The sequence below is a fragment of the Rhinoderma darwinii genome, chromosome 11 (assembly GCF_050947455.1).
Source record: "Rhinoderma darwinii isolate aRhiDar2 chromosome 11, aRhiDar2.hap1, whole genome shotgun sequence".
Classification (NCBI taxonomy): Eukaryota; Metazoa; Chordata; class Amphibia; order Anura; family Rhinodermatidae; genus Rhinoderma; species Rhinoderma darwinii.
The window spans coordinates 42,037,426-42,058,910 of record NC_134697.1 but is presented as its reverse complement, the minus strand read 5'-3'; the positions used below and the strand labels follow the sequence as shown (position 1 = coordinate 42,058,910).

At 41.9% G+C, this 21,485-nt stretch overlaps 1 protein-coding gene and 1 long non-coding RNA gene across 2 annotated transcripts in view; one reads left to right on the top strand and one right to left on the bottom strand.

The window, feature by feature from the left end:
• FAM13C (family with sequence similarity 13 member C) overlaps positions 1–21,306 on the bottom strand; it is a 302,988-nt gene extending 281,682 nt beyond the window's left edge. Inside the window, exons 1-5 of the mRNA XM_075841177.1 lie at positions 21,277–21,306; positions 15,946–16,123; positions 12,500–12,709; positions 11,688–11,871; positions 9,606–9,726 (exon numbers count right to left, since the gene is read on the bottom strand). Of these exons, the coding sequence (XP_075697292.1) occupies positions 9,606–9,726; positions 11,688–11,871; positions 12,500–12,709; positions 15,946–16,123; positions 21,277–21,306 (723 nt within the window). The remainder of the gene's footprint in view (positions 1–9,605; positions 9,727–11,687; positions 11,872–12,499; positions 12,710–15,945; positions 16,124–21,276) is intronic.
• LOC142662901 (uncharacterized) overlaps positions 1–21,485 on the top strand; it is a 224,171-nt gene that overhangs the window by 157,279 nt on the left and 45,407 nt on the right. The gene's annotated exons all lie outside the window — the stretch shown is intronic.

The following is a 21,485-nucleotide window of genomic DNA, read 5'->3' as shown; positions in this document are numbered from 1 at the left end:
GCTTCCAATCATCCATAATTGTCCCTAATCACAGCACTTTGTTTGATTACCACTACACTGTTTATATTTATTTCATGATATCTATATGTTTTACAGTGGAAGAACTATGCACACTTTTTGTATGTCTTTTTATATAACTGACACATTTTTATGTATATGTTTTGATGGAATTATGCATTTAATTGTGTTATTGTCAATTTATGTATACTCCTCCTATAAATACCTGACACTTTGTTTAGTTTGTTATGGCTTGAGAAAGGTTCCTGTTGAACCGAAACGTTGCTTTATTGAGGTGAATAAATCCACTTTTTGCTTTCATCTACTCTGAAGTCCTGGTGCTGTTGCTGTGTTCTATGTCTCTCCCTATATATATATAATGTATATTTGGTACAGTTTTGCTCTAATCATGATGCCTTTATATATTTTCTGCTCCAGTAAAATCTCTCCCTGCTTATTTTAAAAACACTATGGAAAAAAAAGATGATCATGACCGACATTATAGTTCATCTGTGTTCTGATGGTGTGCTGGTTGTATGCTTAAAAGTGTTATGACCCTGGGAATTATAAAAAATGTTTTGAAAAGCTATGGAGGACATTAATGTTGGGTAAGATTCCATTTATTTTATGATAATTGTTCGGTGCAATGGAAATGATCTTGTTGACTAATGCAGTACACATTGTGTCATCACTTCTATAGTAGAGCAATGTCAAAGAGTGGGGGGTAAGAATACATTAACTAAAAAGCACTTTATAAAGAAATGGCGGTTCTATGCAGCTCATCAAATACAAGTAATCTCCAGTAATGCAATGCAAACATGAATCTAATTGACCAGGTCCTGAATCAGAGATAGGAATGAATGTTAATAACCCCTTTACTCTGCCCTATTACCCTCATTTTTGTTATGTTTATTTATTTTATTTTACGCTATGTATGGAGTAATTAGGTCAGGGTCAATCGCTTTAGTAAGGTTATGTAAAACCTGCATTATTGGTATCGTTCTTTTTGAAGTGATACTCTTTTGGCCACTTCTCATGTTCTTTATGCAGGCATATGTATCACCAACAATGTATTCACAATATCGCTTTATTGTTTATTTATATTAAAGTGTCACTATTGTGTCACTATCTTAGTGACATATTGGAAGTTGTTAAGGGTGGGTGTCCGGGTGCTCTCTTCAGCTTTGATCAGTCGATCCAGGGAGAGTTGGGAATAGTGGTATACGGGCTACTCATTTTCCATGAGCCAGTACACCATCTGTTGTGTGGAAGAAAGCTGAAGGAGCACAGAACGTAGCTGAGCGCTTCTGCCCCTTCGCTGCAGTGATCATTGGGGTCTCAGCATCTAGACTCCCAACGATCACTTAAAATGTCAGACATGTCACCATGAAGATTTACAAATTGACTATATTACTAGATTCATAGCATGCCCACTATTTGTATAGTCACTGTCACTTTTCACATTACAAAACACGCAACACACATTCATAGTGCAGTTAGTTTTTGGACCCCAACCCCCCCACCCCCACCCACAACAAAGGCCCACAGTCAAATCATAAAACTCTGTCTGCATTAAGCTGCCACTAGGGAGAACTTACTTAAAGGGGTTGTCCAGTTATAGCAAATTAATGTTATTTATGGCATAATTAAAAGTTCTACAATTTTTCAATATATCTTCTGTAATAATTCCTCCCTGATTTCAAGATCTCTGCTTGTTGTTATTCAGTAGGAGCATTCATTGTTTACTTCCAGTGGATAAAATTCTGTCCATGGTCCTGTGCTGGACACACAGGTGCACGGCTCGTTACAAGACACAGCTCTGATACACATACTGTAATGAGCCGTACACCTGTGTGTCTATCACATGATCATGAACAGAATTTTATCCACTGGAAGTAAAACAATGAATGTTCCTACTGAGTAATAACAAACATAAATCCTGAAAAACATACATAATGAATACAGAAAATATATTGGAAAATTGCATAAATTTAACATTAATTATAAAAAAAATAACATTAAATTGCTGAAAACAGAGAACCCTTTTAAGACGGATTTATACAGCTCAGATTGAGTTGAAAACTGACGGTATAAACACTTACGTTTTTTCATCTGACAGCTATCATGCTGAACTTCAGGGCTGAGGGTTTGGGGTGAACATTATGAAACCTCTGCCCAAGAGAACTTGTCCTGCCCTTGAATGTGGTTTGTCGCTAACAGAGGAAATGAGCGAGTTAGTGATTCACTCATCTACACAACCTCTGCACTGGTCACCATCTGCCAATGTGCACCAAATAGCTGCCATGAGTGTATGAGGCAGTGCCATAACTATAGGGGTTGCAGCAGTCGCAATTGTGACCGCGGCCCCCCGCACCACATTTATAAAAAGTTACTATAGTAACTGGGGCCTATGTAATAAACTACACGGGCCCCCGTTACTATAGTAACTGACAGTACTAACCCTCCTCGTACCGGATAGCAGCAAAGGTCCTGACGTCACAACACTGTGCGCAGCGCATGACGTCACAACGCTGGATGGAGTGAGGACCTCCCGCTGCGGCCGAAGAGAAGGGCAAGTTTGATATTACTGTCTGCTGAAGCTGATAGGTCGGGGACCAACTCCTGGGACCCCACCAATCAGCTGTTTTAAAGGGTCTGCAGCGCTCGTAAGAGTGCTACTTCCCCTTCATTCTGGTCACTTGCTCACATTGTGAATCGCCGACACGGACGTCTCGGTGATTTACAGTGTGAGCAAGTAAGGGAAATGAAGGGGAAGCAGCGCTCGTACGAGCGCTGCACCCCCTTCAAAACAGCTGATTGGTGGGGGTCCCGGGTGTCGGACCCCGACCCATCATCATCCTGAGGATAGGCCATCAATGTTTAGGGACTGGACAACCCCTTTAAGCCTACCACTTGGTAGGCTTTGATACAGGGCCCATCAGACAAGATCACACATTGTGTGATCCTGTCTGCTGGGCCCTGTATCTAAGCCAACCACATGGGTTGCTTAGATACATGGCCCATGTGTGTTCCTGTCTGATGGACCCTGTATCTAAGCCACCACACGGTAGGCTTAGATACAGGGCCCCAGCAGACAGTAATCTTATACTGTATAATATTACTGTCTGTTGGGGTCCTGTATCTATGCATCTTACTATGATCCTGTCTGATGGGCCCTATATTTAAGCCTACTACATGGTAGGCTTAGATACAAGGCTCCAGCAGTCACTTATCTTATACTGTATAAGATTACTGTCTGCTGGACCCTGTATCCAAGCATGTATCATACATGGGCCCTGTATCCAAGCCTACTAATTGTTACTAATAATTTTTTTGTGTGTTTGTATTTATTTATTTTTTACAGGTTTGGACGTTGAACTACATCGGAATCGAGGACTACTTTGAAGACGGCTTTTTTTTATTATCAATTGAACGGTTAACGAGGGTGTTGGGGGGGGGGTTTATTTCAACAAAGTATTTTTATTTTTTCTGTGTCTTTTTTTAAACTTTATTTCTACGTCCTTTATTTCTACGGGGCTTAGTGTTAGTTGGTGCAGAGGCTATCACTTACCCCCTCATTTTTACCCCGGGAACCCACCGCCACCAGGGGTGTTGGGAAGAGCCGGGTATGATCCAGTACCCGACCATTTGTAGTGAGGCTAGTATTATTAGGCTGGAAAAGGTCAAACACAGAGGCCCTTCCCACCCTGGTAATACTGTTGCGGCAGTGTTCTATCTGGCTGATTATGAAAAAATAAAAATTAAATAATTGGAAAGAACAATGTGGGGTTCCCGCATTTTTCATAAACAGCCAGATACGACACAGCAGCCACAGCCTAGCATTACCAGGGTGGGAAGGGCCACTGTTTCTGGCCTTTCCCAGCCTGATAATATTAGCCTGCGGCCGCTCCAGTGCCTGAACATCACTACAGATGGTCGGGTACTGGAAGGTACCCGGCTCTTCCAGGTACCCCTGGTGGCGGTGGGTACCGGGGTGATAAAGGGGGTTAGTGTTAGGGTTTTACCAGCTAACATTAAGCCCTACCTTGGTAATGGATGTTGTCAATCAGTCAGCGGCCATTACTAAGGAGAAAGTAATAAAGTTTAAAAAAATACTAGGACATATAAAAAATATTTTATTGAAATAAAAATAAACACACACACAACCCTCGTTATCCATTTTATTAAAAAAAAAAAACACCGTCATCTAAGTAGTCCTCGAATCCAAAGTAGCCCAAGAACCGAACCTGTAAAAAAACACACACACACAAAAATAATTGGTAACACATAAAAAAAGCAAAACAATTATCTTACCTTTCCTGGTCCAGCGCTGGAGCCGCAATGTCAGCAAGCTGGGCCCTATATCTAATCCTATCATGTGTGATACTGTCTCCTGAGTCAATGTATCTAATCCTATCCATATCTGTTTGAGAAAGGCTCCAGTGGACAGAGCTGAAACGTCGCACGGGCAATAAAGTACCCATTTTTTTTCACCTGAACCTTGGAGTTGCTGCTCGTTTATTTGATTTGTATGTACTTGGAACTTGGTCTGTTCCTTAGAGCTTGCACCCACACGCTGCCAGTGCTGCCTATCTCTGTATATACCTAATCCTATCCATAGCTATAAGGTCTTAGTGCTATAGATATGCTGTGTCCTATCTATCTATCTATCTATCTATCTATCTATCTATATATATATATATATATATATACACGCACACATACACGCACACACATTTTTTTGGGGGGGACACGTGTATTGGGGCTATTTCCCCTGACGTTCTATGACCTTAGTGACGCTCCTGGCTGCTAGTACTGCATCGTTGCGTCACTTAGGAGACCCAGCGATGCAGCTGAAAGCTGCGGGCCATCGGCCATGAGAAGTTTGGGATGGGGGGCCCAAGAAAAACTTTTGCATCAGGCCCATGAGCCTTTAGATATGCCCCTGGCATGAGGGATAGGTGAATCTGTTTTTAGTCCAAAAAAAAGAATCTCCTCCACGATATTAAAATAAAAATATGACATTTTAATATTAAATAGTTGAATCAAATATGTTCGAAACTCTAAAAGTTTAAGGTTAAAAAAAAACTAATATTTTTTCCCTGCTGAGTTGTTGTGCAACAGCAATCAGCATTTTTGTCCTTTAAGGCAATGCTCAATTTATTACCCCTAAGAACAGTTATTTCAGTCGTAACAAACAACTGTTCATGTTTCAGTTTATCCCGCCTGTCTAAAGCTCCACTGACTCAGCGGACCCAAAAATAGCTGGATGACATGGTAGGTAAAGCACAACATTAACCATATTTAATATTACGGCCTAATACTTTTCAATGGAGCACCATTTTTCTTCTTCTTTTATAAGGGTCATCATAGAATGAAGTTAGTGCACACATATTTTTGCAGAATTTTTTTAGTTAAAAAAAAAACAAGTTGATTATAATGGCTAACGTGTATCTGTTTCCATTCAGTTCCATTATACTTGTTTTTTTTACATGATCCATCATGTTCATTTTTTTTGTCATTAAAACATGAACTTTGCCTCAAAGGGAATGCATCACCTATAATTTTTTTCCCTAATTAAAACCAGATACTGAAATATAATCTTTTTTTCTAATCTGTTTTCATTTTTTGATTTTAGATTTTTGAATTCGATTTTCTGTACATGATTACGGGGGCAGCCATCTTGCCTGAGCTGCTCTTAGCAGCATTTAGAGATACGCTTTACAGCAGCCACATGGGCCATAGGAACGTGTGAACAAAAATGGACCCATTGACTTCTATGGGAGATTTTTCTTTGCATTCTCTGTGACCAGTGCAGAGGTCATTGTGCAGGAAGGGATAGGAGAAGAGCTGTCTATTGGCAATTGTGGATCTATAGAGGTGTTACCCATCATTGTCAGGGTATGTTCACATGACCAAGTTTCAGACGTAATTTGGGCGTTTTACGCCCGGAATTACGTCTGAAAAAACGGCTCCATTACGCCGACAAACATCTGCCCATTACTTTCAATGGGTTTTACGATGTACTGTGCCGACGACCTGTCATTATACGTGTCGCTGTCAAAAGACGGCGCGTAAAAAAGACGGCTCGTCAAAAGAAGTGCAGGACACTTCTTGGAACGTAATTGGAGCCGCTTTTCATTGACTCCATTGAAAGACAGCTGCAATTACGTCCGTAATGGACGCCGCAATAAACGCGAGTACGAGCAATTACATTTGAAATTCAGGAGCTGTTTTCGCCTGAAAACAGCTCCGTAATTTCAGACGTATTTTGCGTGAACATACCCTAAGGCTTCGTTCATATCTGAGTCAGGGTTCCGTTTATGGGTTCCGTCAGAGCTTTCCTTCAGGGGAACCCATGAACGGGAACCATAGCTTTTCGTTTGCATTACCATTGATTTCAAGGGCAATGCTTCCATTGCTAATGGTTTGCATTTGTCTTCGTTCCGTAAGGTTTCCATTTTTATGTTGGAATCAATAGCGTAGTCGACCCAGATGTGAAAGATGCCTTATCCTGCTTGTGATAATAATGAGATGACTGCTGTGAAGTGATCACTACAGAACAGGAAGTGTCAGTCTAGTGTGAGGCTCAGTGGCCAGAGTGAAAACTGCAAGATTTTAGGATTATTTTTTACTATAGATAGCATAGAGAATAAAATAATAATATAAAAAAAACGGATACAAATTCTTAAATTTTTTTTAACATAAAAACTTGATTTAAATAATAGGTCATTGTCTGATGACACATTCTCTTCAAGCCCAATGAACATATTCATATTACAGGTATGTACAACCTCAGAATTCTACGCAGCCCTAATTCGGCACCAATAGAAGTCTATGGGGCCGTACTGCTCCTCAATATGCCTCTGATTTCATACGAGGGCACACAGATGTTTATACAGAATTGAATGCTGTATTAAGGAGATATTTTGAGGTATGGAGGCACCATTCGGCAGCTCACAGAGTGCATATGGCTCTGTAGAAGAGAACCATAGAGGCTCTATGTGTTACCAGTCAGGCGTACATTGTATGAGACCTTACTTAGATGACCAATATATTGGATGATCAGAAAAAGAGGTGCTCTATAATATAGTCAGGCACTGATATTAAATATGGTTGATGGACCCATGAACGGAGTCCCGACGCAGATGTGAACGAAGCCTTACCTCTTTTTTATGCTAGTATTAACACAGTCTTACGTATACAGAGGATGAAGGCTTGACCTTTGTTGGAGCTTTCCCATTTTCGACATATAGCTTAAACTCCCAAATCGACCTGTACCGATTACTATAGACCCTGATGCTTCATTTTTAATTATTGTTTATTTCCCATTCTTTTTATAGAATAATATTAGTTTTTTTTTAAATCACAATATACTGATTTTTTTTTAAATTATTATTATTATTATTATTATTATTATTATTATTATTAGGAAATTGATATAACAAACTTGATTTATTTTGCAGGTAAATAAAAAGCGATACATGGACCCTACCAATCTAATGATCGGATTGATAAGTCAATGATTGATAAGGAAAACAGAATTTAAGGAATTATATTGGAAATTATTATTTTAATACCAAATTGGGCAAAAAGTCAGCAACATGAGATTCTCTTTTTTTCTTGTTGTTTCTTTTTTAATCCTTATTGTGCAGTATTTGCCATTTAAAAAACACAAAATGGAAGATGTGTCTCATGAAATCGGGCAATACATGGCATACAAAAGGCGATGCTGACCTCTGGTGGAATAAAACTATAATACAATTAGGAAAGATTTTATAAAATCTAGTGCAATTAGAGATGCCCAGAGCAACCAATCAGAGTAACCAATCAAGTTGCTCCATAAATCTTCCATCCGCCCTTGTCTAAGAAATGACGTCAGGTATAAAGTAGATGTGGCATGAGTAGTTTCAATTCTAGACAGCACCCCCATAACAGCCACAATTTCCCCACAAGGATAACCATAATGACATAAAGGCATACAGTGTTTTAGGGCTTATTCAGATGAACAGGATATACGTCCGTGCAACGCGTGTGATTTTCACACGCGTCGCACGGACCTATATTAGTCTATGAGGCCGCGCAGACAGTTGCATGATTTTTACGCAGCGTGAGTCCGCTGCGAAAAAGTCACGACATGTCCGTTCTTTGGGCGTATTTCACGCATCACGCACCCATTGAAGTCAATGTGTGAGTTTTAGGAGACTGGTTTATTACTATCTATATGATGCAGCGTCCACTCATGCGGTCACTGGATAAATGGTGTGTGAGATTTCTGCTGCAATGTTTCCTGATCAGGAGACCTGACGGCTCCTTTATGGTTACTCAGAGGTACCCTTGTGCTTGGACTATATATATTAACTTGGCACACTGTTTTGCCAGCTGCTATCCCGCTATGGTGGTACAGCCCAGTGGGTCCACATACCCACAGATCGTGACATCTATCTATCTCTATCTATCTATCTATCTATCTATCTATCTATCTATCTATCTATCTATCTATCTATCTATCTATCTATCTATCTATCTATCTATCTATCTATCTATCTCTCTATCTATCTATCTATCTATCTATCATCTAGCTACCTATCCTTTATAGATAGATGAGATCATCATTACAATGTCAGAATTTCTGGGACTATATATTGTTAGGCCATTACTGATCTCGCTAGTGACCCCTTCAGTGTTAATCCAGACATTGTGCAGCTTTGTATGTGCGGCTGTGCCTGATACTGCAGCTCAGCTCCATTCAAGTGATATTGTGTTGGGGCCCCTCCATTTTGCTGATTAGCGGGGATCCTAGGAGTGGGACTCCATAATACATGATGGCCGATCCTAAGGAAAGGCCATCAATGTATATTCCTGGGAAACCCCTTTAAAAAACCTGCAATATTTAAAGGGTTTTCCGAGTTCTGTAAAAATCTGTCAAAGAGGAGTCCATAAAACAATAAAAGACCCATTTCTCACCTCACAAAACCCCGTGGTTCCAACGAAGATGCTCCGGTCCTCCCTGATGCTCTTTGTTGACAGCCCATATACCACAACATCGCTACAGCCAATCACAGGTCTCAGTGGTATACGACACATGACCACTCAGGCCAGTAATTGGCCACAGTGATCATGTGGGTATATGGGCTCATCATCGCTGCAGCACAGTCAACAAAGAGCGGCGGAGAAGAACAGCATGGCTGCGCTGGAACGCCAGGGGATCTATCAGGTGAGTAATGTATTATTTATTGTTATATTTTCCCCTTTGGCTCCATTTTTAGGGTATGTTCACACAGGCTATTTTCAGCCGTTTTTCGGGCCGTAATTGAATCAATTGAAAAATAGCTCCAAAAACGGCCGTAAAAAAACGCCACAAAAAATGCTAGTTGATTAAAAAATGGCTGAAAATCAGGGTCTGTTTTCACTTGAAAACAGTTCCGTATTTTACGTCCATTTTTGGTTTGCCGTGTGAACATAGCTTTCCTGCACTTGGAAAACCCCTTTAACCAACACTATTATGTCCTATTTAGTATCTGTAGAATATTGATGTAGACATAGTATTACATACATAGAATATTTCAGCATTCTTGCAATACTAAGTAAGTAGAATGAATTTGTACCTGCTCAATGTTTTCTTGTTGTGCTCGATCTGCGGTCAACTTTTGAAAATTCCTTAATATATATAATAATAAGTTGTTACACAGATTCTGCTCCTCCTGAAATTTAGGGCTGAATGGAACACTGAAAATGAAATATGAAGTAATTAATTTAAAATCTGAGTATCTATGTTACAGTCTCTGCTACCGCCATCTACTATAGAACAGAGAACTGACCATCGATCGTCTCCTCCTCTCCCTCCACTACATTCAGATTTCTGTTTACACACGTGGACAAACTGCCGTCAAACAATGATTTTTGTGTCTTCCTAAAAGGTCCGATCAACGCCAAACTAACGTATTATGTTTACACCGCACAATAAAATGTGAACAATGGTTTGGGCGATTGTCGCCCGGTATAATAGGCCCTTTACCCAAAGTCATCTCTTATCTACACCAGTGTTTCTCAACATTCCTCAGCCAAGTACCCTCTACTCAAATAAATGACATCAAAGCTATCATCAACTGTGCTTACGAAGGCCCCCTAGAGACAAGACGTGTACCCCCTGTGGAACCTGTACTAGTTAAAAACCTAGGATCTTCACCACTCAGTGCTGCTTATTCGGGACTACACCTTTAGTCATATTTGTTCTATATTTTTATACGTCAGCCTGATTGGACGGCTTCCATTGGGGCAGCTAAGGGCAGGGTATGAATGAATGACAGTATAAAGTTGCCAGTGTGACCTGGAGATATTTGATGACAAAAAAAGCAAAAGAAAACAAGAAGTAATTATGGCAGAAATAAAGCAAATCTGAATATTTATCACTTTCAGATAGCACAAAAGCCACAAAAATTATTGTTTCAAATGTGAGGGAAAATAATAGAATCCAGTTCACACTATGAGGTTACAAACTAGCACTATATGAGTTACATTTTCCATGGAAATGAACAAAAACTTTAAGAATAAAAAATATGCATGGATGTAGGATGTCATGTGTGAATTAATACCTCAGTGTTACTAATGTACCCGGACATGTACTGAGTAGAGGAGGAGGGAGAAGAGAAGGGAACTGCGGTTTATATGTCAATGCAAAGTTCTACATAGCCTCCAAAATGGCCAAATTGGGTTGTAACCAGTTAGAGAGAAGAGCAGCTCTAGAGCACAAACAACTACTTAGGCCCCATGCACACGAACGTAAAAACGCCCGTAATCACTGGCCGTAATTATGGCCCGTAATTACGGGCCCATAGACTTCTATTGGCCACGGGTACCACCCCGTATGCTTACGGGAAGGTGCCCGTGCCGTTGAAAAATATAGAACATGTCCTATTTCAGGCCGTAATTACGGCACGGGCAGGCCCATAGAAGTCTATGGGGCTCCTGTAATTACAGGTGACTACGTGTGTGCACCCGTAATTACGGGAGCGTTGCTAGGCGACGTCAGGGGATAGTCACTGTCCAGGGTGCTGAAAGAGTTAAACGATCGGCAGTAACTCTTTCAGTACCCTGGACAGTGACTTCCGATCACAATATAGATCAAAGTGTAAAAAAGTTCATACTTACCCAGAACTCCCTGCTTCTTCCTCCAGTCCGGCCTCGCGGGATGACGTTTTAGCCCATGTGACCGCTGCAGCCAATCACAGGCCAGTCACAGGCTGCAGCGGTCACATGGACTGCCGCGTCAGCCAGGGAGGTCGGGCTTGATGTCGAAAGAGGGACGGGTCACCAAGACAACGGCCGGGTAAGTATGAATTTCTTTTACTACGGAAAGGGCTGCCCCTTCTCTTGATCCTGCACTGATAGAGAGAAGGGGCTGCTGATTAATGCAGTACAATTTTGCAGCGAAAACGTACCCGTAAATACGGGTGAAATACTGGTGACAACGGGCACGGGTCTGTAAATACTGATGCAATACGGGTTGAATACGTGTGACCAAGGACCCGTATTTACGCCAGTATTTACGGGAAGGAAAAAATACGTACGTGTGCATGAGGCCTTAATATCTAAATTATGCAACTAGGAAATCCGGAACATTCATTTGTATGTTTTATTATTTGGGATGCACTTTGTTATTATAAATATTTAAAAAAAATATACAATACCTAAAAAAGCTTGGACCTAGAACAATAGAGAGATTTTCTAAGGTCATTTTGTTTATTTCACTATAAGAAGCCACCTTAATGAAGAAAGTGCATAGATAGTGGAGCACAATAAAGTGGGTCCTGCTGAGATCTTCAATCACATATTTCAGTTGCTTGATGCATTCTTCCTCATGTGTTTTGTGATCTTTGGAAACAAAACACAAAATTAGCAACATATGATATATTATGAAAACATATAAATGTATAATGCATCACAGTGCAAATGGCCACATACCCCAGAGTATATGTGCTACATCCTAATGGGGTACATAAAAGACACAAATTGCTTGTGCCAGGCCGACTTTCTCCTTTTGCGCCTTTTTTGGCAGAGGAATAGGGAGTTATGCAAGTGGCCAATATTGTTATGGAGCCCTTTATGAGGGCACTAGGCTGGCTCTGTTATGGAGGCATTTGTACATACTATTTTATAGGGTACTGAGAATGCATTGTTATGGGAATGCTTTGATTGACTTTGTTATCTAGACTTTGGCTAGATATGCATGTCACTGTCATTGTAACTGTTATGGGGGCTCTGTGTCTGGCACAGTTATGGAGACACTGTAACTAGCTCTGTAATATTAAATTGATTTGATATGCTCTAAATGTCTCCGAGAACATGGGTGCCCGGTCACACACAACCACCTCTCCCTCGGGAACCAGGTGTCCATGTTCTCAGGATTGATAGGGGATCTGACATCAAGGACAAATAAATGTGCCATAAATGTTTTTGATGAGAAAACCCTTTCAAGTCTTTTCAGTCCTGATGTAATTACCTTTATAAATAATCATTAATGAAGACTGAGTTGATTCTGGGATAACACCTTCGGGGAGTTCCTTTAAGCAACGTTTTAGAAGACTTGCTACAGTATCTACATCACCTTCTTGTATTAGATCCACCGTCTCCCCACCATCATACTTTGCTTTTAGAGCTATTACTTTTTTCAGAGAACCAGTGACTCTAAATAGCCCCTTATGTTCCAGACCTAAAAGAAAGATGATATTTTAATCATAGCAAACGGCTCTGGTTCATACTAGATCTCTGTGGGGCCAATTCCCCTTAAATTGTGTGCTAATTCACAACAACCATGGGAAAGGATATTGGAGCCAACTAGATCTGGGATTCCCTCTTCTGGGAAACTGTAGAAGTCAAAGGGCTTCCACCTATGATACACACATACTGAAGGCACCTGCCCCACAGGAAAGTAATACTTACCTGGTCCTCGCCAATCCAGAAATCCATGAAAGTCATCTTGCAAGCCACTCCTGCAGCCTGTTAGTATGTTCATGAGTCAGGCAGCATTTGTAATCACTTGCCCAGGAACCTTAGCAGGGAATAACTTTCTGCGCATTCACATTTATACTTTTATTTAAAAAAAAATGTTTATTTTTTAAGATACAGCTTCTAAGTATCCTTTATACAGAGAAGCTGTATCCTTCCATCAAAGCCTATTCCGTATGGTCAGCTGAACTGACGGCTTGACTGAAAACTGGTCTTGCGTGTCTCTTACACACAGGATCCAGCTAATAACGATTACATCTAAGTTTAAAAGTTGATTTTAAATCACTTATCTTTACTTTTTTATTTTAAAGGTGCACATAGTCTTTATGGCCCCCAAATAGGCTGGTTCTTAAGGGTTAATGATGTAATCTAGGAATCCATTGTATTACTAATAAGATCCTCTTACATTAGCCCATTTTGGCCGTGTCAACGAGCGTTGATCGGCCCTCATCTGCTCCATTCATAAGGAGCTATGTATGGGGACAAGTTATCATTACTACGATCGCTCGTCCCTATACATTTCTATCATGTCGATGTCACGAAGCAGGTTAGTGGACCCACTAGGCCGTACCGCCGTAGCGGGGAAGCAGCTGGCCAAACAACAGGAAACCCCAGCAATACAATGTCCCGCACAAGGGTATATGGTTAGTCCGGACAGTGGCCGCAGCTCTGGCACTGATGGAGATGGGTGCAGCAGGTAACGCCAAACATGGCGGATGACACAGGTGCCGCAGGTTGCGCTAGACGTGGCGGATTCCTCCGGACGTGGCAGATGACACAGGACGTGGCGGATTCCTCCGGACGTGGCAGATGACACAGGACGTGGCAGATTTCTCTTGATGTGGCAGACTCAATACTAAAGGCACAACACGGGAAACAGGAACAGGAACAAGGCACGGGTAACGACTGGAACGGGAAACACTAAGGGTATGTGCACACACACTAATTACGTCCGTAATTGACGGACGTATTTCGGCCGCAAGTCCCGGACCGAACACAGTGCAGGGAGCCGGGCTCCTAGCATCATACTTATGTACGTCCCTGCCTCGCTGCAAGACAACTGTCTCGTACTGAAAACATGATTACAGTACGGGACAGTTGTCCGGCAGCGAGGCAGGGACTCCTAACATCGTACATAAGTATGATGCTAGGAGCCCGGCTCCCTGCACTGTGTTCGGTCCGGGACTTGCGGCCGAAATACGTCCGTCAATTACGGACGTAATTAGTGTGTGTGCACATACCCTAAGGGACAATTTGCAAGACAGACTGGGAAAACTAACAACGCTTAGGCAAGGATCTAAAAAGCCTGGAGCCTTCTTATAGAACAGGAAATCGTGGCAGTTGATGATGATGACGATTTCCTTTGTGCGCGCGCTGGCCCTTTAAGGCCGGGCATGAGCGTGCGCGCGCACCCTACGGGACCCAGCAGACCGGAGCGGAAGTGAGCGCTGGCGTCTCTTAGGAAGGAGATGGGGGCCAGCGCTCATGGGTCCATGGCTGCTGGCGTCGGGAGATGAGTAAACCCGACGGCCCGCGGCCATGGACGCTACAGTCGGCAACACGTCTCCCTGATTACATAGGGATATGTGCTGCGACAACAGTAATATTTTAGGCTGACAAAACTATAGGCTGACAAAACTATATACGGCTGATCGTTGCCCTGTTTATAAACAGGAAATAACGAGCGTTCTGTAAACGCTAATTTCCTCGAAAATTGGCCCGTGTAAAAGGACCCTTACACTGCAGAGAGTAAAGCTCCTTTAGTAGTAGAAAAGCTTCCCAGTTTCCATTTGTCAAAACATTTCCAACAACAACAAATCCTGGAAAAGTGTTGGTAATAGTGGAACATGGCGTGCTTTTCGTGGAATTCATTTCTTAGAATGTAACAGTAAATGTAGATGCAAAGAAAACAACACGTAAAAAACTACTCAAGAAATACACTTAAATGGGAACTACGCATTCATCAAATTTTTGATATGTCATAGAGACATATCAAAAGTTTGGATCGGGGAGGTCCGGGGGCTGAGACCCCCACCATTGCTGAAATGATGATGATGATGATGATGATGATGATGATGATGAAACGCTCAGTTGAACACTTTGCTGCTTCGGCTGGGATCATCGCTCATCGTCAGGCTTACACAGAATGTCTATGTGAACTGTCTTCAGCCTGACGAGAAGCGCTGATCACAGCCAAAGGAGCAAAGTGTTCAGCTGAGCATTTCTGCACCGTCATTTCAGCAACGGTGGGGGTCTCAGCACCCAGACCCCCACCAATCCAAACTTTTGATATGTCTTTATGACTTATCAAAAGTTTGATGTATTTTGGTCAGTATTTTGTATCAATATTTGGAAACCAAAACCCTGAGTTATAAACAAATGAAAATTAATAGAAAGATTTGTAACTTTTCCTTGTTTTCAATCCACACCTTGTTCTGGCTTGCAAATACTGATGCAAAATATTGACGTGTGAAAATGGCCTAAGGCCTCATGCACACGACAGTAGCCATGTGCACGGCTGTGATTTTGGGGTCGGCCGGCCGGCAGCGGAGTGTCAGACGCGAGCCGTCCGCAAATCGCGGGCCGTGCACATGGCCACGGCCATTATTTTAATGAGCCTGAACCTGCAGAACACGGCCGTAATAAGGCTTGCCCATTCTTTCTGCGGTCCAGGCTCCCAGGCCATGCACGGTTGTGTGCATGGCCCCATAGGAATGAATGGGGCTGCACTTCTCCCATGGATTTTCGGGGGAATTGCAGCCGCAAAAGCACGTTCGTGTGCATAAGGCCTTAGGCTTATATTTCTAGTCTGAAGATGATTTAAAAAAAAGAAGAAATTCATAAAGCTACATGCACATTGAAGATTGTTTTTTATGCATTGTGTTGTTTTTTGTAATATATCCTAAATAACTATATTACCCATCTAACCTGCTAACTTACCGAAGGTGCACAGATACTGCACAGCCTCTTTAATCAGTAAAGGAATACCACCTTCTTCTGGTGATTTCTCTTCTGCAGGGGAAACATTAGATGCAGCATTTGTGGTCTTCTTCTGCTCCACATGTTCTGGTGTAATCCTACTGGTTAATTTTCTAACTTGCACAGCACAAAGAGATTGCTGGAACAGAATTTAGAACATATATAAACCACAAGTGAAATCTTCTGTACCCCTTTCTGAGCACTCAGTGCATAGCCATATCAGTACTATGTACATACACAATTGCCACATTTGGATAAAGACATGGAAACCCCCATTAAGGATTATGTGGACCATTATTTTAGAATTTCCAAATGCCTTACTATTCTGCTACCTAAGTCTGGGTTCACACGCACTATTTTCGGACGTAATTCAGGCGTTTTACGCCTGGAATTACGGCTGAAAATAGTGCTTGAAAGCGTCGGCAAACATCTGCCCATTCATTTGAATGGGCTTTACGATGTACTGTGCCGACGGTCATTTTTTTTACGCGCCGCTGTCAAAAGACGGCGCGTAAAAAAGACGCCCGCGTCAAAGAAGTGCATGTCACTTCTTGGGAAGTAATTGGAGCCGTTTTCCATTGACTCCATAGAAAAACAACTCCAATTACGTCCGTAATGGACGCTGCGAAAAACGCCTGCACATGCCATTACGTCAGAAATTCAGGAGCTGTTTTCATGTTTTTCTCCTGAAAATAGCTCCATAATTTCAGCCGTAACGGACGTGCACGTGTGAACATACCCTTAGACAGCAATGTGCTGCTCATATATCTCTGGAGAATCATCATAAAAAATAATGATATATCAATTACATATTATTTTCAATATTGAATAAAGAGGCTATGTCACATAGGGACAACTTCCCTTAGGCCGGGTTCACACTGAGTTTTTTGCAGGCGGAAAATCTGCCTCAAAATTCAGTATGTAAGTTTGAGGCAGATTTTCCTCTGCCTGCACAGCTATTTTCGCTGCGTTTTTCGCCCATGGCCATTGAGCGCCGTGGGCATAAAACGCAGCAAAATACGCTTTCTCTGCCTCCCATTGATGTCAATGGGAGGTCAGAGGCGTAAATGCCCAAAGATAGGGCATGTCCCTTCTTTCTCCCGCGAGCCGGTTTCACCGCTCGCAGGAGAAAACCGCCTCCGCCTCCCATTGAAATCAATGGGAGGCATTTTCGGACGGTTTTTGGCGAGTTTTGCGGTGCGGTTTCCACGCCAAAAAACTTGTAAAAAAACTCTGTGTGAACCTGGCCTTAAAGGGTTTTCCCACCATGAACTTTTAAGACATATCTATACTACAAAACAAAAATGTCTGATTGGCACAGGGGCAACCACTGGGACACTTAGAGTGGTCCTGAGAGTGGAGCTGCCCAGTCTACTCTTCCTGGCAGAGAGGTGGCCTGTTCACTTTTCACTAGGCTAGCTTTAGACAGTCTTAAAATGGCCTATGGGGTCCGGAAAAACCCTTGTACACGTCAGGTATTATGGACGTAACACAGAAGCTAAAATGCGGCCATCTGAAACCAGTCCTACAGGGAATGGGAGATACAGAAACAACCGAGCATGCTCACTTGACTCTTTTTTTAATCTCCCATTGACTTTAATAGTGATAATGGTGTGATTAGTCTGGTCCCCATTGTAGTCTGTGTAGTCTGACACACTTTACCTTGATAAAGATATAGAGCACTAGACATGGCATACTTGTTTGCCTCGTCTTATGTTTGGCGCGTTCACATATCCGTTAGGGCTCTATTCTGACGTTCCGTCTGAGGTTTCCGTTAGACTAGAGCCCTGACTTACACAAACGGAAACCATAGGTTTCCGTTTTCATCAACATTGATTTCAATGGTGACTGTTCCGGTCCAAATAGTTTCCGTTTGTCTCAGTTGTGCAAGGGTTCCGTCGTTTTGACGAAATCAATAGCGTAGTCGTATTCTGATGGGCCCCTCCGATGGAACGTCAGAATAGAGCCCTAACGGATATGTGAACGAAGCCTAAAGTAAATTTACAAAATGTCTAGCAATATTTAAAATCACTGCAAATTTCTCTGCCATTATAAAGTGTTGTACAAACAAAGCTATTGATATATGAGCGTCGTCGTGTTCACATAATGACAATGAAAGCATAAGACCGGTCAACATGACCCACACTAAAGCATTGTGATAACCAGTGATCAGATAAAGTGTAACTCCGTTTTGAAAGTGTTGACATTATCTGCAGTTCCTTAAAGAGGACCTGTCACCTTTTCTGATATGTCTGTTTTAGTAAATAATTGTATTCCCCGTGAAATAACAATTTTGGAACATATTTTCTTAGAACTCTACGTTGTGCCGTTCTTCTGTTATTCCTCCTAGAAATTTATGAATAAATTGACAACTGGGTGTTACCAGTTGGAGTTGTGTCCCTGCAGAGACTGACAATATTATATCAGTGCTGACAGAGCTTGACAGACACACCCCTTTGACAAGGGAAATAGAAACACCCAGTTGTGGTTAATGTATTGGTACATTTCTGTGAAAAATAACAGAGAAAAGGCACAACACAGAATTTTAAGAAAAAACAGATCCTCTTTAATACGCACATACTTGCAGAAAAGTTCATGTTACAGGAAGGCGTGATGTGCAGCTAGAACAAGGAATCCAAGAGAAAATCAAATTCTAACCAACAGCCTAAAACAATGATTACAGGGGCATAGCTACAAGGAGTGCAGAGGTGGCAGTTTCACCCGGGCCCTGATATCTGAGGGGGGTCCAAAGACCCCTCTGCCGCATAAGAAGACAACAGTATTATTAATGTCACATGGTAGTTGCAAACCCTGTGACAGATTTTGCATTGTGGCCCATGAGCTTCAAGTTACGCCTCTGATTGTTTATGCTGAAAGCTCTTGGGCAACCATGGGATGTTTGTTCTCCCAGTATCTGTCTGGCACTATATTTTGATCTCTGGGCACATAAGGGTATGTTCACACATAGGATTAGTGGCAAATCAGAAATCTGCGCCACTGCTACAGTATAAAAAAAACACCTTAAAGGGTTGTCTGAAAGAATATGAAAACAAGCTAGCTGCAGGAAATGTGATAAAATAACAAACCAAACATAACTCACCTATTAAATCCCTTGCTGCTCCAGCGCCAATGCTCTGGTGGACACTGACAGTCTTTGTTGACTTTTGAGGCCAATAACTGACCTCAGTGGTGACGTACCGTTCTTGCTAGTATTACCGCTGAGAGTAGTGATTGCCTTTAGAAGTCATCAAAGAGTGGCGATGGCCAATGGACAATCCCTTTAAGGCCATAATCACACATGCCATTTTGACACCGTTTTTGGCTTAGGCTACATTCACACGGTGGCTTTCAGAACAATGAAGTTCTGTGAGTGTATTCACGCGGCCATTTTTTTAATGGCCTTTGAATACCGGACGTCAAAAAATAGGACATGTCCTATTTTTGGCCGTATTCACGGGCAGACAGCCCCCATAAAAGTCAATTGATCAGTTTTTACTGGGCGAGTTTCAGGAATCAATCCTTGTAACGGCCGGTAAAAACTGATCCTGGCTGAGGACTCCCCTGTTTCAGCGCTACTTTGAGTGCTAAGCCCGGGGAAGCCCCTGACAGCACTGTTCATATATGGACAGTGAAGTCAGGGCTTTCACCTATGTAGTCCCGAGACAGAGCATCGCAACATCTCTGGTCGGGGACTCCTGTCTTGGGAAAGCCCTTGACGTCACTGTCTATATATGGACAGTGACGTCAGGGGCTGCCTCTGATCCCACTCTAGATGCTGTGGCAGGGGATTTTGCCCTTAGAGGAAGCCCCTGACGTCACTGTCCATGTATGGACAGAGACGTCAGGTGCTCCGTCTATGAGCGGAATCCCCGGCCAGAGGGAATCCGGTCCTACAGGAAGCTATGGTGGTGCTATCCACAGAGGGGGTGCAATCTACAAGCGGGGTGCTATCTAGAGGGGGTGCTATCTACAAGGGACATTGCGGCACTATCTACGTGGGCACTCTGGTGTTTTCAGGGGGTTGGGACCAAAAAAACCCTGACAAATGAAATCCATCCTTTTTTTTTAACGCCCATGAAAACGGATGGCATATGGCCATGAAAAACTGACAGTTGATCAGTTTTTAATGGCCATTTTTTTTCACTCTCGTGTGACAGACGAGGTGGCGTCCTCAGGGGAAAATGGAGCTAAATTTAGCCCCATTTTCCTCTGAGGACGCCACTACGGTGGTGAAACATGTCGGGGGGCTCTTTCTTTTTTAAACTTCAATGTGCTCTGACAATTCTAAGTCCCTTTTCAAGCGGGACTGCAGCCGCGAATTATAGCTCTTTTATATAGGTAGTGCGGCCATCAGAGATGGTGGTTTGCACTCAGATGGCACAGACTACAGAGTATTATTAGTATCATTGAAAGGAGACTTCTCAGTTCACATTGCGTTTTTAATCTTCATTTGTATGCTTATAGTTATTCATAATAAAGTTATATGTCACAATATTAGTAAGCATTCAATAGGTATCTGTTAAACAAGGGCTAATCTTTTTGCCTTTGGCGATATTGATGTGTTTTTGTGTGTATCTCAGCGCACCAGATATCTGGGTCCTCTCTCTTGTTTTTTGTAAACACAGGAAGAGGACACAAAAAAGGAGATGCAGCAGTCTTTTCCTTATACTTTTTCTATATTTTGGATCCACTTCTGGCTGTGGCTCAAAAAACTAAGCCAAAAACGACATCAAAACTGTGTGAACCTGGCTTTAAAATGACATTTAAATGCTGTTTGTAATGTGGTTCTGCCATGGTCGTGGCTTTCTTCTAAAGAAGCAAATCTAGGAGAACTCCTTCTATGGAAGACGGAATTGCGGCGCGGCGTGTAGAAACGGCATGTATTACATGCATTGTTAGTGCCACTGATGTCGGCATTACAGTCAATGAATAAAAACTGCCCCAGAAAGGACATGCAGCAATTTTAGAACACCTATCAACAGCCAGGATTTCAGTTGCATTATTATTGAGATTTTACAAAATCCCATTTACTACAATGTAATATCAGATATGACAAATTGTTACATGTTAAACTGACCATAGAGACATGGAGATGATCATATAGAACAGTGACTTTATTTCACGTTTTAATGGAAGTGACAAACATGGTAAAATAAATGCAGATTACCACCTTGTTGAAAAGATTCTGTTGACAAGCCGGAAATATTCAACACACACATAGAGAGACATGCAGCATTACACCAACACAGAGGAAACGACAGAAAGTACAGAATACAGAAAGTTACTACTTACACATCCTGAAATGGATACGCCTGATCCCATAGTCAGAATAGGGAGTCTGAGCAAGACCACTTTCCTATATGTGTTTTGGAAATTTCCATTACTTGTCCTGTACCCTTAAAATCCAAAAGGAATCTCTACTTAATATTATGCAAGAAGTAAAACAAAAGTTTATAAATACTTGTTTGTTGTGTTAGGGAATTTCTGGCTTGCACTTGTTG